A 23,180-nucleotide genomic window follows, 5' to 3' on the forward strand; every position below is an offset into this window, starting at 1 on the left:
GCTCAACTGTTGGCCAGGTAGCCCTCAACTCTATTTGCTCAACTGTTTGACACCTAGCCCTCAACTATGATATTTTCTCAACGTTGCTCAACTAATTTGCATAAAGTTGAGCATTGATAGTTGAGGGCTACCTAATTTGCATGGCAAAAATCCAGCTAGTCCTCAACTGGCCCTCAACCATTTGCTCAACTGATGGCCAGCTAGCCCTCAACTGGCCCTCAACTGTTAGCTCAACTGGCGGCCAGTTGAGCAATGCAGTTGGCCTAGTGATCATTTTTTCTGTATGGGTACAGTGATGACAGTTTGATTTATATAATCATGATACAATGATTAACAGCAAGCAACAAAACACAATACATACATTGAAAAATAAACCTGTGTCATGGTGGTGCAACCTTCACGTACAATTCTAGCATAAAAGAAAAAATATTAAAAAAAACTGATATACACATGATACAGTGTATCCAAAAAAATTATGGAACCAAAATACCATACATTTACAAATGTATATGACTACCAACATAATTTAATCAATATTTAATAGATCAGTGTTAAAATATGTTAACACATGCAGAAGAATATCTCAAGAATGCTTTGTAGGATTTTATGAATGCCTACTCGAATCCAATCTATTAGAAAAATCAGTTATTACAGAAGAGTGTCGACCATGCACTTGCATTGCACTTATACTAGAATTTCTTTTGACAACCCTGCATACCATCCTTATCCATTTAAGGATTCTCTACCTTCACGAAATTTTAGAGGCGTTTGTCCAGCAGTCCTTCATTTATATTAGAATAGTATGATAGCAGAATATATCAATATAAACATGATATATATATATATATATATATAGAACAATGTAGAATGATGTATTCACATGGATGAAAATCATATACATGTATACATGCATGTAACTGTATAAACAAATATACAAATATGTACTTTACTACATTGGTTAGAGGTATATGGGGAGGGTTGAGATCTCACAAACATGTTTAACCCCGCCGCATTTTTGCGCCTGTCCCAAGTCAGGAGCCTCTGGCCTTTGTTAGTCTTGTATTATTTTAATTTTAGTTTCTTGTGTACAATTAGGAAATTAGTATGGCGTTCATTATCACTGGACTAGTATATATTTGTTTAGGGGCCAGCTGAAGGACGCCTCCGGGTGCGGGAATTTCTCGCTACATTGAACACCTGTTGGTGACCCTCTGCTGTTGTTTTTTATTTGGGCGGGTTGTTGTCTCTTTGACACATTCCCCATTTCCATTCTCAATTTTATATAACAACAAACCAGATTATATACTGATTTGTATCACTACAATGTAAAATTATAGTTATTACGGTGACGTAATTCCCTGTCATTTAATTTATTCATCGTCCATTCCACGAACTTGTCTCAGAAAAAAAATATATCTCTGTCATGTCTGTGCACATGCATGGTACATTAACCTCACTTGTACATGTAGGTTTATATATGTGATAAACAGGTTGAAAAACCCGGCGAAATATAAACTCGATGGTTAATATTTTTGCGTTCATGTTGAGAGCTATTAATTAAGACATTTGAACCTCAAATAAGACACCACTCGATACAATAACAGTACAAAGTTGAGTAAATCTGACTAGACTATTAAAAAAAAACGGAAAAATAATATAAATTGAATTTAGATACAAGACATTAACGAACATTTTAGTGTTTTCCATAGCTACATGTAAAAGATGCGTTGAAAGTTCAGCATAACTTGAATTTTTTTTTATTTATAAATCAAAATGATTAGAACCGAATACAGTAACTTTTATAATTTTCAAATAGTCACAAGAGCTTAAAAACAAACAAATTAATTCTAAAAGTGTCCATGTCGTATGAACTAAGCCCTCGGCAGTTTTCTATGGGGATGAGTTTGACAAGTGTGTATATTCCCGCTGGGTTTATAGTATATTGACCGTTAATATGAAGTTATGAAGTAATGTGATTTGTAAATCTACGGGTATTGGAGGTAAAACCTTGCATGCATGAATGATTTCACAACTAGGTTATAAAAATTAAAACGTTGTCATTATGATAATTTCGAAAAGTGTCTTATGTTATAGTTAAAGATACATTTTTTTTTCAAATAAATTGAGACACCTTGTTCAATTTATCTGACAGGTGCATGTAACTATATGTGTTTAAGCATTAAATGCGCATAAACCAGTCCCATGTAAAATTGATTTTTTTTCGAAGAGATGCGAGACAAGGGAGTGTCAATTAAGTTATTAATTTACAACATTTACAAGATAAGCGGGGAATACCAAAATGTCCAGCGGCAGATATTTCAATATGTTTTCTGTTTTTCAATCAGTTTCTATTTATACTAATGCATTAAATGGGTGTTGCAGTTGTCTTTTTTTTTTATAACAACCTTTTTAAAAAATTGCATACGATGTGATTGTATTTAAAACAATTTAACCTATCCCGGACTGTCGGATAGAAATTTGGTATCCGTGACTTTTAAGTCTATCAAACGACTAACAATATTTAAAAGTTGCGACACTTATAAATTAATGGTTGTAGCAATCATATTTTAACTGTAACAACCTTTTGGACGTTTAAACAGTTTATTTACGATTGTTTCAACGTTTTGCGTGTTGGGGCAGTTATTAAATAACTGTAACAACTTTCAAAAGGTTGCAATAGTCGTATTTTAACTGTGACAACATTTTCGGCGTTTGAACAGTTTATTTATGACTGTTACAACGTTTTTCGAGTTGGGACAGTTGTAAACCTACTGTTACAACTTGAAATTAGTTGTAGCAGTCCTTTAATGTTTGTGCCAGCTATTTCTAGCGTTGTTGCAGTAGATTTATGTTGGAGACAAACACTTTAAAAGTTGGGACAGTCACAAAATAACTGAAACAGTAAAATTTTACAACTGTTACAACTTTAACAAACAATTACAGTCTTAGAACGACTGTTACTGGTATGGACAGTTGTTATTTCGTCCAGTAGTGATATGAATGTGAGGGGAGCCCCTCTGTTGGAACTCCACTCTGTAGTAGTAGTCAGAGATGTTCCCAAGCACTCCACCTTTGATTACCAGTCTGATGAATTGCTGCACTCGGTAGTCAAACTGACGTGCAGCTGTAATTGGGTTCTTCCTAATCCATGAACATCGCTCATCCCAACTCATGTTCTCAACATCTTCTTTTTCTAATTTAACGTTGAACTGATCAGCTATGATAGAGATAGTTTCAGGCCAGCGCAGATCTGCTGCTGATAATGTCAGGAACCATGTGAATGGTCCTAGCTGCTTAATCATCCCCAGCAAGTCATATAGGATTTTTTTACAGTAGGCTGGAGAACCACGCACAGTTTGTAGGAATTGGTAGCCTTTGTCTGCCTGAATTAGCTGCTTTCGGTACTCATCATCCTTCAGTTGACCAGCAGTTATAGAAGTGGACGTTTGACTTGTTGCCTTTCTAAGTGCAATGTTAATGCTATCGGATACTTGTTTGAAGTCTGTTAGAAACTGAGCATAAAAAAGGTACTCAATGTTTGTGGCAAATCTATTGTCCTTGTTGCACAATCTAGCTATGAAATATTTCCTGAGAGTGAGTTTAGTGTCCCTCTTTACATCAAAACCAAATTCTCCAGTTGGGAATAAATGTGGGAATGTCAGCACCTGTAATATAAGAGTTGTAGTACTGTAGATGCAAAATTTTTAATATGGGTAATAAACAGACACATGATTCAAATATAGATTCTAATAATTGTGTAATTTCATAACTTATTCTATATGTAAAATTGGTGTTTTAAAATGTTTCTTATAGGGAAGGATTTTTCTCCTTTGTTGAAAGCCTGCCTTAGGTAGACCTGTAGCTTTTTAATTTTTCCATTCAGTGGTGGAAATTTTGCAGTCTCCTTGAAACATTCTCCATATCGTTTCTTTTTGCAATTAAAAATATACATGTTTGTTATTTATGCAGAATTTCTATATTTGATTTATTTCACACTACCTAAACACTATGAAAATTTCAAAACCCCCAGAAATAATGGGCAAACATTAAATGTAAATGACCCTAAAAAAAACATGTTTTAATATCAGTTATGTCTTATTCTTTTCTTGCAAAAATCCAAAGAAATAAGTTATTCTGAAATGAAAATTACTTCCATGTAAATATTATTATTATTACATACCTCATTGTCTTCATCTTGTAGAATCTGGGTTGGTAGTCTGCCTTCACATGGTGCAATACTGAAGATTGTGTTACCAGAAGCTGAAGCAGCAATGTTCTCAGGTTGTAAGCATGAGTCATACATCAGTCCTCTTAACTGATTTTCATTACTTTCCTCATCTAATTCATCTGTATCATTGTCTGCAGTGGTGGTGTAATCAGAAGATGATGTTGATGGCTGTTGTTCATCATCATCATTTATAGCTGGACTTGTCTGCAGTAAAACATCTCTAGTAGTAGTATTTTGTATCTGTAAGATATATTTTGTTATATTTTGATACTTTTTTAAAGCAGAACAGTTAATATAAATTGCATAAATATACTTATCATTGCCCAATCATATATTTTAAGACTTTATAAAACATTTGGTTAATAAAAAATTGAAATTGAAGTTTTTTTTTAACCCAAAATCATCCTACCTAGTTTATTGCATTATACAAATACTAAACATTGCAGCTGAATAAGCTAAAGGCATATGCTCTGTTTGAGAACTTTTTGATCATTCACATGATTTTGATTGTTCTTAGATACTGAATGGTTGAAATCCCTTGTCATGTGATCAAAATTTGCACAAAAGAATGACTATGCCCTCAATCACTGATGACGTCATACATATAGTACTTATAATGACATGCTATAAGAAACAAAGACACCTTGAAATAAAGGTTTTACTTGTTAGAGAACCAAAATCAAACACTGCAACACGTTTTAAAGTTTTAAAGTTTGAAAAATGTTACTTTTTGTGTGTAGAAATGTGATTTCCCACTAGCTGCCAGGTGAGATTTTATATTCAAACAGACATTTTTTAATTTAGAATTAATTTGTTGGACTATCTTGATTTTGTGGATGTAAGTGGACGTTTGTCTGTTTCCTTAGGAAATTCTCCATATCTTTTCTTTTTCAATAAGATGATTACTAACCTTGTTGTTGTCATGATCTTGAAGAATTTCAGTTGGTTGTTGTTCATCTTCAAGAATGGCCTGACTGGCATGTTGTCCTTTATCTGTGGTAATATAAGTGGTGGGTTGTTCATTATCTTTAGTAGATTCATGATCTGATTCAGTTTCAAGATTCTCTACTGTTTCTTGTGTATTGTGTTCTGCTACAGTTAATGCTTGCCATAATTGCTCATTGTCATTTTCAAATTCTTGTTGCCATAAAACATTCATATCAATGTCTCTATACAACTTGTGGTTTTGTTGAAGGTAGCAAAGTCCTTTCTCTACTGCAGATGGTCTGATCATTTGATACTGCACATGTCCAGTGTATTGTATCTTTCTCTTTAACTTCAATGGAATGAACCCCATGTCTGATGTTGATGACCTTGGCAATGAAGCACATGTTTGAACAATATCAACAGGTACATTGACAACTGATCCAACAACTGCCTTCTGCTTTCCACTTGGTAAATTCATTAGTTTCATAAACGGTATTCGTTTTGCTATTAATCTAGCTTCCAGCTCTGAGAGACATTCTAATTCTGAAGGAATAGGTCTAACTTGAAGTTTGTTACATGATGCCATGGCTGGAATGTTTCCTTGTAGTAAAGCCCGATGACATGTCTTACAGATCATGTCCTCACCTGTCAAACACTGAAGTAATATTTCCTTTGTGCACTTGGTGTAATTACCAGATATCACACGTTGAATGGATTGTCTATACAGGAGTCTGTGGCAACAAGTACATGTGTATGTAGGTCCTTCTTGAATAGCTTTCTGGAACTCTTTTAAAATATTGGAAAAGACATGATGGTGTTGTTGTCTTTTCTTGGTTTTCCTTGTTTTGTCATGTATTCTATCAGCTAAAACTTGGTCTTCTGCTCGTTTTGATCGCTTGTTTTGTTTTGAAAGTTTATCAGTTAATTGATCAGCTACAACTTGGTCTTCTGCTCGTTTTGATCGCCTGTTTTGTTTTGAAAGTTTATCAGTTAATTGATCAGCTACAACTTGGTCTTCTGCTCGTTTTGATCGCTTGTTTTGTTTTGAAAAGGTATCTGATGATGTTGCAGCTTTTCTTTTATCTGGTGATCGTTTAGACCTGATTTCCTGTTGTATTTTAGTGTTAGCTACTTTGTCTGCCTTCACTTGAAATTCTGTCCGTTTTGATCGCCTGTTTTGTTTTGAAAAGGTATCTGCTTCTGTTCCCATTTTCCTTTGTTCTGGTGTCTTTTGTTCTCTAAGCTTAAACTGCAGCATTTTGTTTCTTTCTCTGTCAGAAGAAATTTGATTAGTATTTCTTTTTGATCTCCACCTTGCTATTGCAATTCTATTTTTCATTCTATTATCACTAATGCTAGATAATTTGAGATTCATTGTTTTTTTCACATTTGACTGTCTCTTTTTCTTCTGTGTCAGACTAATCTGATGTTGAATTTCTTTTCTCAAGTTTGAATATAAGTTTTGTTGTTGCTCATTTGAAGTGAAGTTCCTCTGATTTGATGTAGTATTAGTAGCAGCTACTGTGCATGTTGGGTTTGGTAAATCTTTGATGGTATTTTCTGTTGAAAATTCCTGGGATTTGATTTTTTTCACTTCTCTATCATCACAGTTAGATTTCTCTGTCATTTTCCTCTTGCAATTATTATCCACTGAGCTTATCTGTAAATAACAAAATCCTCATGAGAGAGAAGTTTACATTCATTTTGGTGGACATTATACTCAATGGTGTACTAAATCCAATAGATTGTTAAGTAGTGAACAAATGGATTGTAAAGTATTGAACGAAATAACACTAAAAATGAAAAGTTTTTTTCAACTATTTTTTTCTATTTTTCACAAAGAACATGCACATTTATTAATAGGAATTAAATGATGAAGAAAATGCATTTCTGTCATGTAATTCCTTGTATAGAAACAGAATTAACTTGTTTGTGTACCTCCGTTTTAGAATTTTGGTCCTCTGATATTCCTAAAGTGCATGACTGAGCATCAGAATGACTATGGTCTGGTACCTGAGTTGACTGAGCATCAGAATGACTATGGTCTGGTACCTGAGTTGACTGAACATCAGAATGACTATGGTCTGGTACCTTAGACTTAGTGCTGGGTGATCTAAAATGTATAATTCAAAAAAATTCATGAAAGTTAATAATTTTTACTGAATTCAAAAATAATCAGAAAAATGTGAGATAATTGTTTTCCTAAGTTTTGATCTCATGTTTCCATCTATTAAAACTGTTTGGGATATGCCCATTGAACAACATGAGTAAAAAAAGATATTATTTACCTAGCATTGTGCTTTATTATTTTGTTCTGTTGCTTTTTGTATCTGTACCCCTTGGTTTTTTTTCTCGGCATCATGAACCATTAACTTTTACACTTCCTAAAAAAAAAAAAAAAGTTTTATTTTCAAACATTCAAATTACAAACATGTAAGTAATATAACATTGTACATACACATTTTTAGCTAGTTTCCTGCCAATACAACAAAAAATATGCCTAAATCACAGTGTACACATGACAAAAATGATATAGTAGTAGAATTCCTTACTACCAGAAAACATAACAATTATTGCATAATTATGATAAAATTATAACAGTTACAAGAGTCACATGAGTCACATAATTAAAGCATCTTGGCCTGAGCAAAAGTCTCAGGAGTCTGTGAGGAGTTCTGTGAGTCTTGCTGTCCTGATGCACTCTGCGAGTCTTGGGATCCTTGGAGTAAAGACCTCTGTGAGTCTTGGGGTCCTTGGGATCCTTGGGATGTATCGAATGATTCATCCTAATCAAATTCCTCATCAAAGGATATGAAAGTTTTAAAATAGTCAACTTTGCTTTGAAGGGTGGCTATTTGCCTTGATTGAAACTTTTCTCGTTTCTCTAACCCATCCATCTTTTGCTTTAGTGCGGAAATCTCAAGGTTTATCTCTTTTAACTGCAAAGCATATTTTGCATGATTAGCTTTTGTAAATCTTCTTATCTTTTCTAGACTAGATGTTGCTTGCTGAACATCTTTTTTGCCCAGGTGATATAAACAGGAAGTTATCTGGGTATCAAGGTCCTCCCCAGCAGAAATAACAAATTCTGATAACGAATCCACTCGACGTTTCTTTGAGCATGGAGATGCCATTTCCTTGTTAGATGCCATTTCCTTAGTAGATGCAATTTCCTTGTCAGATGCAATTACTGGTACCTGTAGGGAAAATTCATTGTTTTAATATTTTAAATTTAGTTTTCGATATGACATCTGAAACAGTTTGTCAACTGCAGGGTAAATAAATCAATTTTATAGTAAGGGTATTTGGTTTAAGGCAATATTTACATTGTGAACTGCAGGATAAATATATCTCAATTTTATAGTAAGGGTATTTGGTTTAAGGCAATATTTTACTCTCGCAGTACCTCGCAGTACCTACTGTAATATATTTCATTGGATGATTACTACCATGATAAAATTCTCATTTTTTTTAAAATTCTTATCTATTTTCATCTATTTTCCATTCCATAAATAAAAGTCTTAACCATGCATTATTACAATAAATTCAGAATTGATAAATTTTGCAATAATTATGGAAATGTACCTTAAAAAATTCTTACTATTAAAGAAAGAAATATTTTAGTCAAACAAACCAAATGAAAAGCCAGCTTCTACAGCCATACCAGCCCTCTGGGGCCAAATGCATGATCCTTTAGTCATTCTGCATTCAAAAACTCTGTTCGAGACATGTTGATGTTATATTTGGTGTGATGAAATGTGAGCAAATGTGAGCAAATGTGAGCAAGAAAAATTGAGACACAACACCAAGGATAGATCTATATGTTTTATACTGTAAACATCTTTTTTTAATGATCAAGCTAAGCGTACAGAACAAGAGACTTTTATATCAAGCTAAGCATACAGAACAAGAGACTTTTATATAATTGTTTTAATTTAACAAATCTGTTTACAGTATTTCTAAATATGAATGCAGAAAGTCCAGCACTACTATGAGGGAGCGGACCATGCCAAGAATTTCATATCCGATAATCCAACAAATTGATAAAAACAGAAATAGCTTTAAAGAAAATGAAATTTGCATTCAAATAATAGCTTTAAAGAAAATGAAATTTGCATTCAAATAATAGCTTTAAAGAAAATGAAATTTGCATTCAAATATGTAATTTACTTATTAGATCAATATGAAATTCTTGTTCAAGCCATGTGTAATTTAAAATACATATTTTTCACCATTTATAGTAATATTTGTTTTAATTTTTTTTTTTTAACCATATATTTCAAATCAATATTACACATGACTTGACTAGTGCCATCATGCATCAGTAATGTACAGTGCAATAAATACAATAAATATATATATATATATATATATGATATGCAGAAGGAAAACTTTAAAAAAAGTTATACTTACAAAAAAACAATGTCTTTGCTACACAAGATCTGTTTACAATATTTGGCGGTGCTACACAAGATCTGTTTACAATATTTGGCGGGGCACTGTCAATACTATTTCCAACCGGAAAAATCATGATCTGCTGAACAACACACACTTCAAAGTCTCGATCTCCTGATTTTGATTCAAAGGAGCTGCGATGACAAACTACTGTTCAGTATTTTTGGGGAATTTAAATTCCAAGCGAGAGGAGTCAACAGTATAGTGAGGCAAATAAGTTCAAAGGAGCGTAACTCCTAGAAAAAAAATTGAATCGCAATTTCCCGTCAATATGCACAACTACAGAGTATGTCCTTATTATCTGAAAAGGTTTCGTGAAATTCTGTTGTGTGGTTTGAGAGGAGTTGCGATGACAAACTGTTGCAGTAGTACATTAAAGTAAATAAGTTCAAAGGGGCGTAACTCCTAGAAAAAAAATTGAATCGCAATTTCCCGTCGATATGCACAACTACAGAGTATGTCCTTATTATCTGAAAAGGTTTCGTGAAATTCTGTTGTGTGGTTTGAGAGGAGTTGCGATGACAAACTGTTGCAGTAGTACATTAAAGTAAATAAGTTCAAAGGGGCGTAACTCCTAGAAAAAAAATTGAATCGCAATTTCCCGTCGATATGCACAACTACAGAGTATGTCCTTATTATCTGAAAAGGTTTCGTGAAATTCTGTTGTGTGGTTTGAGAGGAGTTGCGATGACAAACTGTTGCAGTAGTACATTAAAGTAAATAAGTTCAAAGGGGCGTAACTCCTAGAAAAAAAATTGAATCGCAATTTCCCGTCGATATGCACAACTACAGAGTATGTCCTTATTATCTGAAAAGGTTTCGTGAAATTCTGTTGTGTGGTTTGAGAGGAGTTGCGATGACAAACTGTTGCAGTAGTACATTAAAGTAAATAAGTTCAAAGGGGCGTAACTCCTAGAAAAAAAATTGAATCGCAATTTCCCGTCGATATGCACAACTACAGAGTATGTCCTTATTATCTGAAAAGGTTTCGTGAAATTCTGTTGTGTGGTTTGAGAGGAGTTGCGATGACAAGAAACAGGACTGACGGACTGACGGACGGACGGACTGACGGACGGACGGACGGACGGACGGACGGACGGACGGGTCAAAAACATTATACCCTCCGCAACCCGTTGCGTGGGGTATAATTAACCATACATGTAATGATGTATGGAATTTGGGTACTGACCTCAGGCGCGGATCCAGAGGGGGGGTTCTGGGGGTTGGAACCCCCCCTTTTTTTGGACGATCAATGCATTTGAATGGGAACCCCCCCCCCCCCTTTGTCCTGGGTTAGGAACCCCTCCTTTTTAAAATGGCTGGATCCGCCCCTGGACCTCATTACAGTATCATGGATTGTTTAGAGGTCATTTCAAACCCATTTTTCTATAACTCTACATGGACTCAAAATTAAATTGGTGTAACTATATTTTAAAGAAGGATAGTCTACAAAATAAGCACAGAATAAACTTTTGCCTGGTACATAAAAAAAAAGTTGGTGAAAAAAAACTGACAATATACATGTAAGTGCAATTTGAGTATTCTCATGTTATCAACTTCACAACAGAACTACAAATTTATTTTCATGACCAAAACAAAAAAAAAGTACAAACCTAAAGGCAATAAAATGCTTCGCCATGCACAGCCTGATACAACCACAGATGTATATTTAGCATTTTAAAAACACCAATTTTTTCATTTTCAGTTGAAATCAAACATATTCTAATTTGAAAACAGGTATCAGGTGAACTCAAACATTTCTATTCAGCAGAAGTCTTTAACTCCTTAATTTCATATGATAGTAAGTCCTACAAAAATATTGAAAATGTGTACATTTAATTTTTTTTCTATCTTCTCTCATGTGAAAGCGGTACCTTTTTGGTCACTATTTATGTGTTGCGTCTAAATAAGAATTGTAACACTTTGTAGTGACTGAACAGGTTAAACAAATACTTCTCAAGAAACAGAAAAAGAAGACAACTTGGAACAGCACAAGTCATGCCAGTATACATGTATGTATGAATAAAAACTCAGATATGACAGAATAGCATGGACAATATGTTAGGTATATGTCCTTGTGAATATATAGTGAGGAAAGTTATCAATAATTCTGCAGATAATGCAATTTTACCAAGTGTTTTGTACATTTTATGTTGAAATTTTCACACAATAAGTGAAACATTCAAACAGGCTAAACTAAATTTGTATTACTGAAAGTTTCAAACAATGACAAGTGTTTTATTTACCAAATAACTCATGTGTTTCTGTGAGAGAAAACAACATGTGCAATTTTGGTAATTAAAGGGAAAGAAGATCCTTTTGCAGCGCACTGGCGCATATCAATTGTGAATATATATATACTTAGTTACCAAATATATTTTCTTTATCATGATACTCACGTCGACATTATCAAGAAGTACACATCATAGGAAAAATGCACCAATTATACAGATAAAATATTTAAAACACCCTATTTTGTGTGCATCTCCTGCCAAATCAGTATTTGTTGCATCTATATATACTAATCCAGTTAAATAAATGTAATTAAGTTAAATTTTGGAAGAAAAACCCAAAATTTTGAAAAAAACCCAACCCAAAAATGTTGTTCCATAACCAAAAAATCAAGGTGCAAAAATCAATTCTAATCTTCCTTTTATGTATTGATCCTTCTAGTAAAATGTCATAGAGATCCATTCACTTATACTCAAGTTATTCTGTGGAAACTAAATGTGTCTTCTCGAAAACAACTATGACATGATTAAGCATTACTCGAAAGCAAATTTTTTACATGCTTGTATTTCCCATTTCCATTCTCAATTTTATTCTGCTGTCGTATAAAAACTTGAAAAGTAAACTACATCATGTACATGTAACAAAAAAAAATATATGCAAGAAATGACATAAAACTGACTCTGAATACATGAGACTCACAAACTGAAGATGATCAGGAATACAAATGTTTTTTTTATTCGAGTCGGATTTTTTCACCGAAGCCTTTCAGCACTATCAATTAAAAATTAAAATTATTTAGTCAAAATTTAACACTAGTATTAAAGTTTATCATAACAAATTGGCAAATATAGCCATTATCACCTAAAAAACTACTGTGTACAGACTTATCTATGCGCTTTGGGAAGTTTTAAATGTTTTTAGATATATAAAAGTTAAATTTATTTTGCATATCTGAAAGATAAAATCATTTTTGGTGAAGGTCTGGATTCAAAATATTTTTTTTGTCCTCTGCTTGAACAGATTATTTATTCATCAATTTGGGAATCAGGATATTTTTTTAGGAAAAATACCATAACCCCTCCTGCCTTTTCAAGTTCAATGATCGTTCCCTAAACATTTTCCATCTGAAGTTATAATTTTATTTAAGACATAAACAATATGTTAATGTAGCCTAGGACATTCGTTCTGAACATGCATGAAATATTTGCCACTGGACGTTCAACAACCAACAACCAATCAATATATATAGGACATGTGTCTTAGTATTTATTTAATAGTTAGCAATACAGCTTATAGATATATCATAAATAGGTACATGTATAAAGCTGGCATTTAAGGTAGCGCCTTCCTCATATTAAGTATAATTTGGTTTGTCACATTCAAGGACAGGGGAAAGGGATTGCAGTTACGACATTTGTACCATTTCCGCAATTATCTGTGAAATGGGTATTCCATAACAGTCAACCAACTCGTAATGGCAATTCTCTATCCAGGAAATCAAAATAGGAAATATACGCCCTAGACATTGCTAGAACATCAAAAAGTAGACGAAATGTACTCCATATGCAGACGCTGCTTTGACATATTAACTAAATATTTATAGTGAAAAAGTTTTTTTTCTCCTCTTCTTTTTCATGTTAATAAAGCACAATTTCCATTTGATAAGAACAAACTTAATTAGAAGTAAAAATAAAATGAAATTGATAACATTATGCATTTTTGAAGTACAAAAAATGAGCACGGACGTACTGAATAATGCATTGATGTTTGCACTTATAGTTATTACATAGTAATGTTATATGGAATGAAAATTATCATAATTTTCGCATATGTTGTAATGGCCTATTTAATAATTATATATATGTTCCTTTTTGTCGTGCTGATATTGTAAATATATCATTCATAAAATTTGCATTTAAAATTACGGAGATGTAAAGTACAAATAACAACAATTAAGTATTTAATAATTCATTGGTGTTTGCACAGTCAGGTGTTACATAGTAATTTTATCTAGAATGGAAATTAGCATACTTTTGCATATTCTTATTTCAATGGCCTATTGAAAAATTATATGGTCCTTTCATTCTGCTGATATGATAAATTTATTACCTATAAAATGTGCATTTAAATTACGGAGTTTTAAATTACAAAAATAAACAACAAAATAAACAACAACATGTTAGATAATGCTTTGATGTTTGCATTTTAGCTATTACATAGTCATTTTATCTGGAATTTGTAATAGCATAATTTTTGCATATTGTTTATCTAATGGCGTGTAAAAATAAATATAAGTTCGTTTTATCCTGCTGTTATAATAAATTCCTTGGTGATTTCAACCTTCATATATGCATTGCAACACATCGTCCGTTTGTTCAATTTGTCAGCAACAGACCTTTGTTTTAAAAAAACCTTATACATGTAGTTATTGAAGTTAAATTTAAATTTCAAAAATTTACAGTTTCAACCATCTGATAAGTCCATCCAATTGTTTCCCTTTTTAACCTGTTCAGGACCGTTTATTATATTAAGGGGTATATGTAGTGTCAGGTAAATTAAACATAAACTGGATTGAAAATTGAAACTACAAATCACAAAAATCATCAGTTAAGGAACAAAGTAAGTTAAATTATTGATGGAACTGTTGTTTTTTTAAATATTCGATTTTTTTTTTAAATAGTGGGAAAAGGCTGACTCAGACTTTTACCTTATATTTACAAAACTACGACAAATTGATAAATATTCATACTATTGACATTTTCACCTTTTGTGTTTAAAATTGAAAAAGGAAATGGTGAATGTGTCAAAGAGACAACAACCCGACCATAGAACAGACAACATCAGAAGGTTACCAACAGGTCTTCAATGCAGCGAGAAATTCCCACACCCGAAGGCGTCCTTCAGTTGGTCCCTAAACAAATATATATACTAGTGATAATGAACACCATACTAAACTCCAAATTGTACACAAGAAACTAAAATTAAAAATAATACAAGACTAACAAAGGCCAGAGGCTCCTGACTTGGGGCAGGCGCAAAAATGCGGCTGTTTGTTTTTGTTCACACATCGTTATCAATATAATGGAATTTGATGTTACTGTAATACAAGTAAAAGGTTTAGCTAGCTATAACACCAGGTTTCATACACCCCTGTCTACGTAAGAAAATGCCCAATACATAATTCTACTCATACTGTTTTTGAATTTAGTTACTTTATCAGAAAAAAATATATGTTTCTCGCAGACAACGCAAAACAAGTGTAACTGTGAGCTACTGCTCACTGATGATACCCCCGCCACAAGTGGATAATGTTAATAGTGTAAAAATATGTAAGTGTTCGGTAAACAGGTAGTTGCCGAGTGATGAATCTGAAAACGCATCACACAGTATAGCTGACTTATATAAACCCTGAAACCAAATTTCAGAAATCCTGGCATTGTAGTTCCTGAGAAAAATGCGACGAAATAAAATGGTAAGTGTTCGGTAAACAGGAAGTTGTCGAGTGATGAATCTGAAAACGCATCACACGGTATAGCTGACTTATATAAATCCTGAAACCAAATTTCAGAAATCCTGGAATTATAGTTCCTGAGAAAAATGCGACGAAATAAAGTGGTAAGTGTTCGGTAAACAGGAAGTTGTCGAGTGATGAATCTAAAAACGCATCACACGGTATAGCTGACTTATATCAAGTCTGGAACCAAATATCAGAAATCCCGGTAGTGCAGTTCCTGAGAAAAATGTGACGAAAAAATTTCAACTTGGCTATCAGGTGTAAAAATGATACAAGTGTTCGGTAAACAGGAAGTTGTCGAGTGATGAATCTGAAAACGCATCACACAGTATAGATGACTTATATCAAGCCTGAAACCAAATTTCAGAAATCCTGGTAGTGTAGTTCCTGAGAAAAATGTGACGAAAAATATTCATGGGACGGACGGACTGACTGACAGACTGACGGACTGACGGACTGATGGACTGATGGACTGACAGACTGACGGAAGGACAGACAGAGGTAAAACAGTATACCCCCCCTTTTTTCAAAGCGGGGGTATAATAATATACATTAACTCGACACTGAATCTAAACACCCTAAAACAAAATGGTATGTGAAACGACTAAACAGATTTCCTAATATAGAATAAAGATGAAATACGAAGAATAGGAATTGTGCACACTGAAATAAGATCACTAGTGGTTAGTTCTTCATTGGACTACTAACACAAAGGTTCCTGGTTCAATTCCCGTTCCGGGATGAAAATTTCAGGGACTGAATTTCCGGCTCTCCCTTGACACAATTTGCGAGTATGGTCTTTAGGAAACGGAAGAGGACGATAAATGACTGACTCATGTTAAGAGAGATCTATATCTCTTGCACGTTTAAGACATCATTGTAGATTTCGAAAAAGAGCAGGCTAATTCCGCTACAAGGCAGCACTCGCACCCGTAAAGTGGAAAGGAATTAATATAAGTTGCAAAATCTTGTTTCCCAATCCACTATCAATAAATATGTTTAAACTAAGATCAGAGATAAACCCTATGTAAAGTGTAAAAAAAAATGTATGAAATATTTGTTTATTAAATTTGCTTGCATAATAACCTTTAAGTTGAAACTAACAACGATGACGTGTATCCTGTCAACGCCGGAAATAAATAATACTTGATTTCTTTCGCGCGCCACGGACTGATAAAATAATATATTGATATAGTGTATGTTAATCATCCTTTTAAGTAACTTAGGAGTTTTGTGCTACTGAATAAAGTGCTTACAACGTCCTTAAAATGCACCAAACTGGAAATTCAGCAACTTATATCTCATTAGTGTCTCTTGCCGTTTATACTACATCTCCCTCAACACGACTTTCATTCATGTACATCGTTTAAGGGCTATCATTCATTGTCCGCTTTAAATTTTCGTCACTTTTGGTACTTTTATGTTAGCAGTAATTTTATGATTTGCCGATCTGTTGCCTTCAAGCACTGCTTAATAGACATATGTGGAATGTTGAAATGAGCATCGTGTACAAAAAAATGGTGCCATAAATATTATAAATATGATAATCTTAAATATAAATGAATCACCTGGAACAGTCAATTCATTAAAGGAAAAAGTGTAAATATTTTTGTTTATAAAGAGAAAATTACTGAGAGAATTAAAGCAGATGTGTTAACCCAGATAGACTCTACCTGCTTGGATTCACCACTTATAATACAAATCCCGACTCCAGTCTAAATATTCCGATAGGTTATATGACAGATAAAGTTTTATGGTATGTTATGCAGACTCTCAGGCATTCCGATGTTGTTTTGTAGGAGGCATAAGATGTTTTTAGTTCGAATTAAGATGGCTCATATTCTTGTGTAGATCAACGCACAATTGCTATTTCGCTCAAATTTAGAGTCAAATCTTTTTCACATTAAGAGTATATAAATCAAAGTAAAATTGCCCTTTTGTTTTTGTTTGGTGGGTAATTAACATGTGTTTTGCGTCGCACTGTATAAATTTAGGTGTGTAATTGATCAGGTGTTGATTTAAAAGATCATTCGTGCTCAAAAGTTCTGTTGGTTTATTTATCGTTTTCAGTTTTTAGGTTTTTGATAGTTCTTTTATTCCGGGTTTCGTTCTTCTCTCATTGTACTACTCTTTTAAGTAGTGTTTGTACAGTTACTTTTTTTTCGATGGTATTGCATTCTTTGCTCACAGTTTTACTTTGATGACAAATTGATTCATGATCATCTTTTCTGAAAACATTATCAGTGCTTGAATAATCACCATAAATGAACATATAAATTATGTAGCAATCATTTGCACATTTGTGTGCAGATACAATTTGTAAGTGATGTTTTGGTTTATTTTTTCCAAGTGGACACCCTCGAATGGATTGCGCTCTGCTTGCTCAGATACTACGATACAAAGTTATCGTATTTCAGAATCATGAGTTACACCAATTTGCTTTAAACACAGGAATCTCCGAAACGATAACAGAGTTCTTGATTCGGTACTTAATTGACTTATTGAATGTTCCTTTGGTATCTTTCGCCCCTCATTTGTATACCATCGGTCTCATTTGATATTTTTGAAGTTTGATTTAAATCAGATTTTTCTCTGTTGAAATCACTAATCGATACCAATTCAAACGACCATAATCGTCTGCAGCGGCGATTATTTTAGTGTATTAAAAATGATTTAAGAAAGGATTGTGTTGATGATGTCTTTCTAATAACTACAGTCTAACATCAGGACCAAATGGTTTCATAAAATTAAATGAAAAAAAAGTGTTACAATCACATCCTATAGTGATGACATTTCTAAAGATTGTTATCAAATTTTTTTTATGTATTCAGAAATGGATTCACCAAAGTGTAAAATTGTTGAAATCCTAATATAAGGCCTAGGAGATTATCAAGGTGTAAAATCAGAAAATAAAGCTAGATAATTTTATTAGATGTTAGATTTAGTTAGCGTCATTTATAAATACACGTTTTAAAAAGTGTGCTTCTCTTTTCATATATTTGAACTTCAGTGCATGGTAAATGATTTAAAAGAATTCATTTTTAATAACTTTTATTTTTCTGTTGTTTATAACATGTAATGAAGCTTCATGATAGAGTTCGTTATTTAAAAGATATATTTAAATTACTGTAACTTTAATTGACGGGAACATTTAATTTGGATTTTGAAGAACATTGTTTTTACACCTGAATGATTGTCAATATGTTTGATATTACGCTGTTCCTTTTTATTATGATATGATAACGTGGCATTATTTTACCTTTTACAATTCTTACTTGGCCTCTTTTAACAAAATAATCCGATGCTTTTCGTCTGATTTGCTGTTTGTCCGACAATTCTGCTTTATGCCTATTTATAAAAATGTGCATATTATTGAACGTTCCATTTGATCTTGTTTTTGTACTAGTCTGATCAATATTTTCTGAATATACCGTTGATAAAGCAAAGCAAATATAATTTAACACTAAAGAGGATTTGTTCTAATTGTTTCATTTTTCAGATCTTTTAAATGGGTATTTCTGAAATGTCTTACTGGATGGCACATATTTTGTGTAGGTTAGACAAATTCCCTTTTAGATTTGTATAACCACTGTTAAGTTTGACAAAGAGAGGGAGAAGATATAAAAAGGATATTAAAATGAATAAGTAAAAAAAAAGCTGATAATTCCATGACTAAAAAAGAAACAAAGACCAACACTAAAATACCTGTACACGAAACACATCATAACAAAACTAAAAACTTAGCAAAACAAACCCGCCAAAAATGGGTATGATGAGAGGGTTAGCAGGTCCTTCTAAACATCTGGAACTTGACGTGTTGCTCATGTAAGAAAACAAACCCAATAATAAGTCTTATTCGGTTGGTGACATCTGAGGACATGGGCACGGGATTGAAGTTACGTCAATTGACACATCTCCGCTATCATCCCTGAAAATAGCATTTCATAACAGTTTGCACTGTTAGGTATTACATAGTTATTTTATCTGGAATTTGAATTATCATAATTTTCGCATATGTTTTAATACCCTATTTAAGAATTATTTATAAGTTCATTTTATCGTGCTGATATTGTAAATCTAGCATTCATAAAATGTGCAATTAAAATTGTGAAGTACAAATATCAACAATTAAGTATTAGATAATTCATTGGTGTTTGCACAGTCAGGTATTACAGAGTCAATTTATCTAGGATGAAAATTAGCATACTTTTGCATATATAGTTTAAAGACCTGTTGAAAATTTATATGGTCCATTCTTTTTCTACTGATATGATATATTTATAACCTATATAATGTGCATTTAAATTACGGAGTTTTAAATTACACAAATTAACAAAAGAATGAACAGCAAAAGTTAGATAATGCTTTTTTAACTATTACGTAGTCATTTTATCTGGAATTAGAATTAGCATCAGTTTTGCATATTTTGTATTTAATGGCGTGTTACATAAACATCAGTTCGTTTTATCCTGCTGATATGATAATTTCTTTGGTGATTCCAACCTTCATATATGCATTGCAACATATCGTGATTATGCAACTTACCTTTTTTAAAATAAAAAATTGTATTTATTGAAGTTCAATTTTGATTACTAAGAATACAGTAAAAGAAAAATCGTTTCATTCATCTAAAAGTCCATGCAATTGTTACCTTCTTTCACCTGTCCATGACCGTACATTAAATTAACAGGTGTATGTAGTGTCAGGTAAATTAAACAAAAATCTGGATTTAAAATTGAAACAATAAATCAGAAAGAGTAAGTTAAGGAAAAAAGTAAGCTAAAATGATTGATGCAACTGTTTTAAATTTTTAAGATATTCGATTTTTAAAAAAATAGCTAGGAAAAGGCTGATTCAGGTTTTTACCTTATATTTAGAAAACTACGGCAAGTTGAACAAATATGTTTACTAGTTAGGGATTTAGCCAGTCAGTTTTAGAACACCATTTCTAAGTTAGAAAATTCCTGTACCAAGTCAGGAATATGACAGTTGTTATCCATTCGTTTGATGTATTTGATTTGTTTTTTATTTTGCAATTTGATTGGGGACTTTCCTTTTTAAACTTTCCTCTGAGTTTGGTATTTTCATTATTTACCTTATATTAAACATTGATAAAATTCTCATTTTCACATATTCATGTATGCTTGAGTAAAATAATATCATCAAATATTTTCCTGTTTTGCTGGTGTTCATACGATTCATCTATTTACCACCTGATATTTACCATAATTCACTATAACACAGTAGTTGTAGATATCTTTACAGTGTATATGGCTGATACATACTGACATGCATGTTATAATTATCACTGGACAATACACACACATCTATTATCATAGTATCTAATTATAACTATGATCTTGCTAACACCGTAGAAACTATTCTTTCGAAAAGGTTGTTATTTCATGCCGACATATTTTTGCTTTTTCAAAGCATTTTTGACTCAACAAAAAAAAGGGAGACATGAAAAAAGACAGATATCGTATAATCCTCCATACACACACAACAATTCATATACTAACCTACTTAGTCTATGTAGCTGTAAAATTACCTTTATAATTGATCAAAACAGCAACGTGAATTGCAAGCTTTCTTGATTAAACTTCGCCAGAGCAAAGCAAACCAATACATGTAAAGAAAAAAATCTAAATTATGTGTGAAATAAATAAGCTACATGAACAAAAGAGACATTTAAAATATAGTTAAATTTATCTGAGTGATTTGGAATCTTATAGTTTGCTTAGTATCGTCTTAATTGATCAGTTGGGAAATTTGGAAAGAAATTTTATAAATCATATAATTATCAAACTGCTAACTAATGAGCTGCAGAAACCCTCAGGGTCTAGCAGAGGACCATGATTTATAAAAATTAAAATAACAAAAATACCGAATTTCTAGGAAAATTTACAAGGAAAAATCTTTATCTAATGCAAAATCAAAAGCTCAAACATTTCAGTAACTGTCATATTCATTACGTAGCACAGGCATTTTCTATAGTGGAAAATGGTGGTTTTATAACAAGCTAAACCGCTAACTTGTTTGACAGTTATATAGAATTTCATTATATTGACAAAGATGTGTTAGCAAAACAATAGTCATAATAGGCAAGAAAAGACCATGTCTTGTAAATAAACTGGAATAATAAATAAATAAATAACAAAACTAGATATCTATCTTCATTTATTTCTTTGGATGCATGATTTCTTGCAATAATTTTAAAAAGTCATCTACTTATTATCTAGTCTGTATCGTGTGTCTTTTTATTTCATTTTACGGGTACCTTCTTTCCTTCAATTTAACCCCATATTTATACGGTTCACTGTATCTGTCTATCATATCACCAGCAAAATATTTTTATATTTAAGAAGACAAGTTACTGAAAACCAAATGAAAACCCCAATGTTGATTTCTCGGGTAGCGTAAATCACTGAGAGCAACGCCCCTAACTTTTCTTTGTTCGTATATATAACTATTAGCGGGAATTGAATGAGACATTTACGGCCAAAGAGAAATCAAGATGCAGCAATCCTTGTATGTTCAGTGGATTTTATATGCGATATGTTTTATGGTTCTCTTATTCAAAGTTGCAGGTAAGGTGGTTTAAATTACAACACATGAAGATTGCAGTTGTAGTAAATTTTGCTAAACAAAGTATGATTTAAAAAAAAATTAATCTTAAATAAAAAAAAAAAAAAAAAAAAAAAAAAAAAACTTGGTTGTCGTTTTTTTATGTGTTACATATTTGGTTTTCGAACATTTTTTGTACATAAAAAAGGCCGTTAGTTTTTTCGTTTGAATTGTTTTACATTGTCATTTCGGGGCCTTTCATAGCTGACTATACGGTATGGGCTTTGCTCATTGTTGAAGGCCGTACGGTGACCTATGGTTGCTAATTTCTGTGTCATTTTGGACTACAGATGTTACAGATGATAATTACTTGTATTCCCTTCCTTTGCAACCAATCAAATGTTCCGTTCCGTTCTAATATGGTTAAACTTTATAAATCATTTGAACTATTCATATCTTTCTCAAGAAGTGTATTATTGCCATTTAAGGAAATTGCAATTTTGAGAAGAGAAAATAGAAATAGTTTTTATCAATATCGTTTATGCCTATTAAAAACATCCAACCCAAAGCCCTTATAAGTATAAAAAGATTAAATGCTTTCATAGTATACACCCAGCAAGTTTAAGGGTTATTTACTATAAATACTTTACGTTGTATTCTAAATACTTCCAGTTAAAACTCTTTCACACTATAAACAAAACAAGCTTGAACGTTTTGTTTATTTTAATTGAGTGTTCTTGCATTTATTTATTCTGTATTCCTGTCACGTAATGTTATCATTTAATCAGTATTTTTAATATTATCATATAAGCGGTAGGTTTTGCTAGCCATAAAACCAATTTCAACCATTTTTTCTTTGAATGCCAAATCGTTCGTTTTTATGGTTGTTGCATTGGCGTTTGTTTTGCACTTTGGTGTTTATCTTGTTCCCAGGTTTAAGTCCGGATTTGTTTTCTCTAAATCGACTGAAGACTTTTGAGCAGCGGTATACTTCTATTGTCTTTATTTATACTATGCTTATTACAACAAAGTATCGAACTCTAAGTTTAATTCAAAGAGGGGAAGTATATAAAAACAAAATCAACTATAATCAACCATCAGATCGATTCTTCTCGGGATACACCGCTAGTACATGTATGTTTATGGTAGAGTTTATGTTATTACATCTGTGGAGTATTGGTTGCACTAAAGAGCAATAGTGGTTATAAGTTATATGTTTTTTCCCTTAAGAACCATTACCGTGTGTCCTGAGTGAAT

General features: G+C 32.5%; 1 protein-coding gene across 1 annotated transcript; it reads right to left on the reverse strand.

The window, feature by feature from the left end:
* Window positions 1–2,957: 2,957 nt before the first annotated feature.
* Window positions 2,958–7,265, reverse strand: LOC143049601 (uncharacterized). Its single transcript, XM_076223202.1, has 4 exons — window positions 7,094–7,265; window positions 5,139–6,815; window positions 4,181–4,468; window positions 2,958–3,665 (listed from the first exon to the last, which is right to left on the reverse strand). Exons 2-4 carry the CDS (start codon window positions 6,780–6,782, stop codon window positions 2,958–2,960), a joined length of 2,640 nt encoding a protein of 879 aa, XP_076079317.1. The 5' UTR covers window positions 6,783–6,815; window positions 7,094–7,265.
* Between the last annotated feature and the right edge of the window lie 15,915 nt (window positions 7,266–23,180).

The sequence above is a fragment of the Mytilus galloprovincialis genome, chromosome 10 (assembly GCF_965363235.1).
Source record: "Mytilus galloprovincialis chromosome 10, xbMytGall1.hap1.1, whole genome shotgun sequence".
NCBI classification, from domain to species: Eukaryota; Metazoa; Mollusca; class Bivalvia; order Mytilida; family Mytilidae; genus Mytilus; species Mytilus galloprovincialis.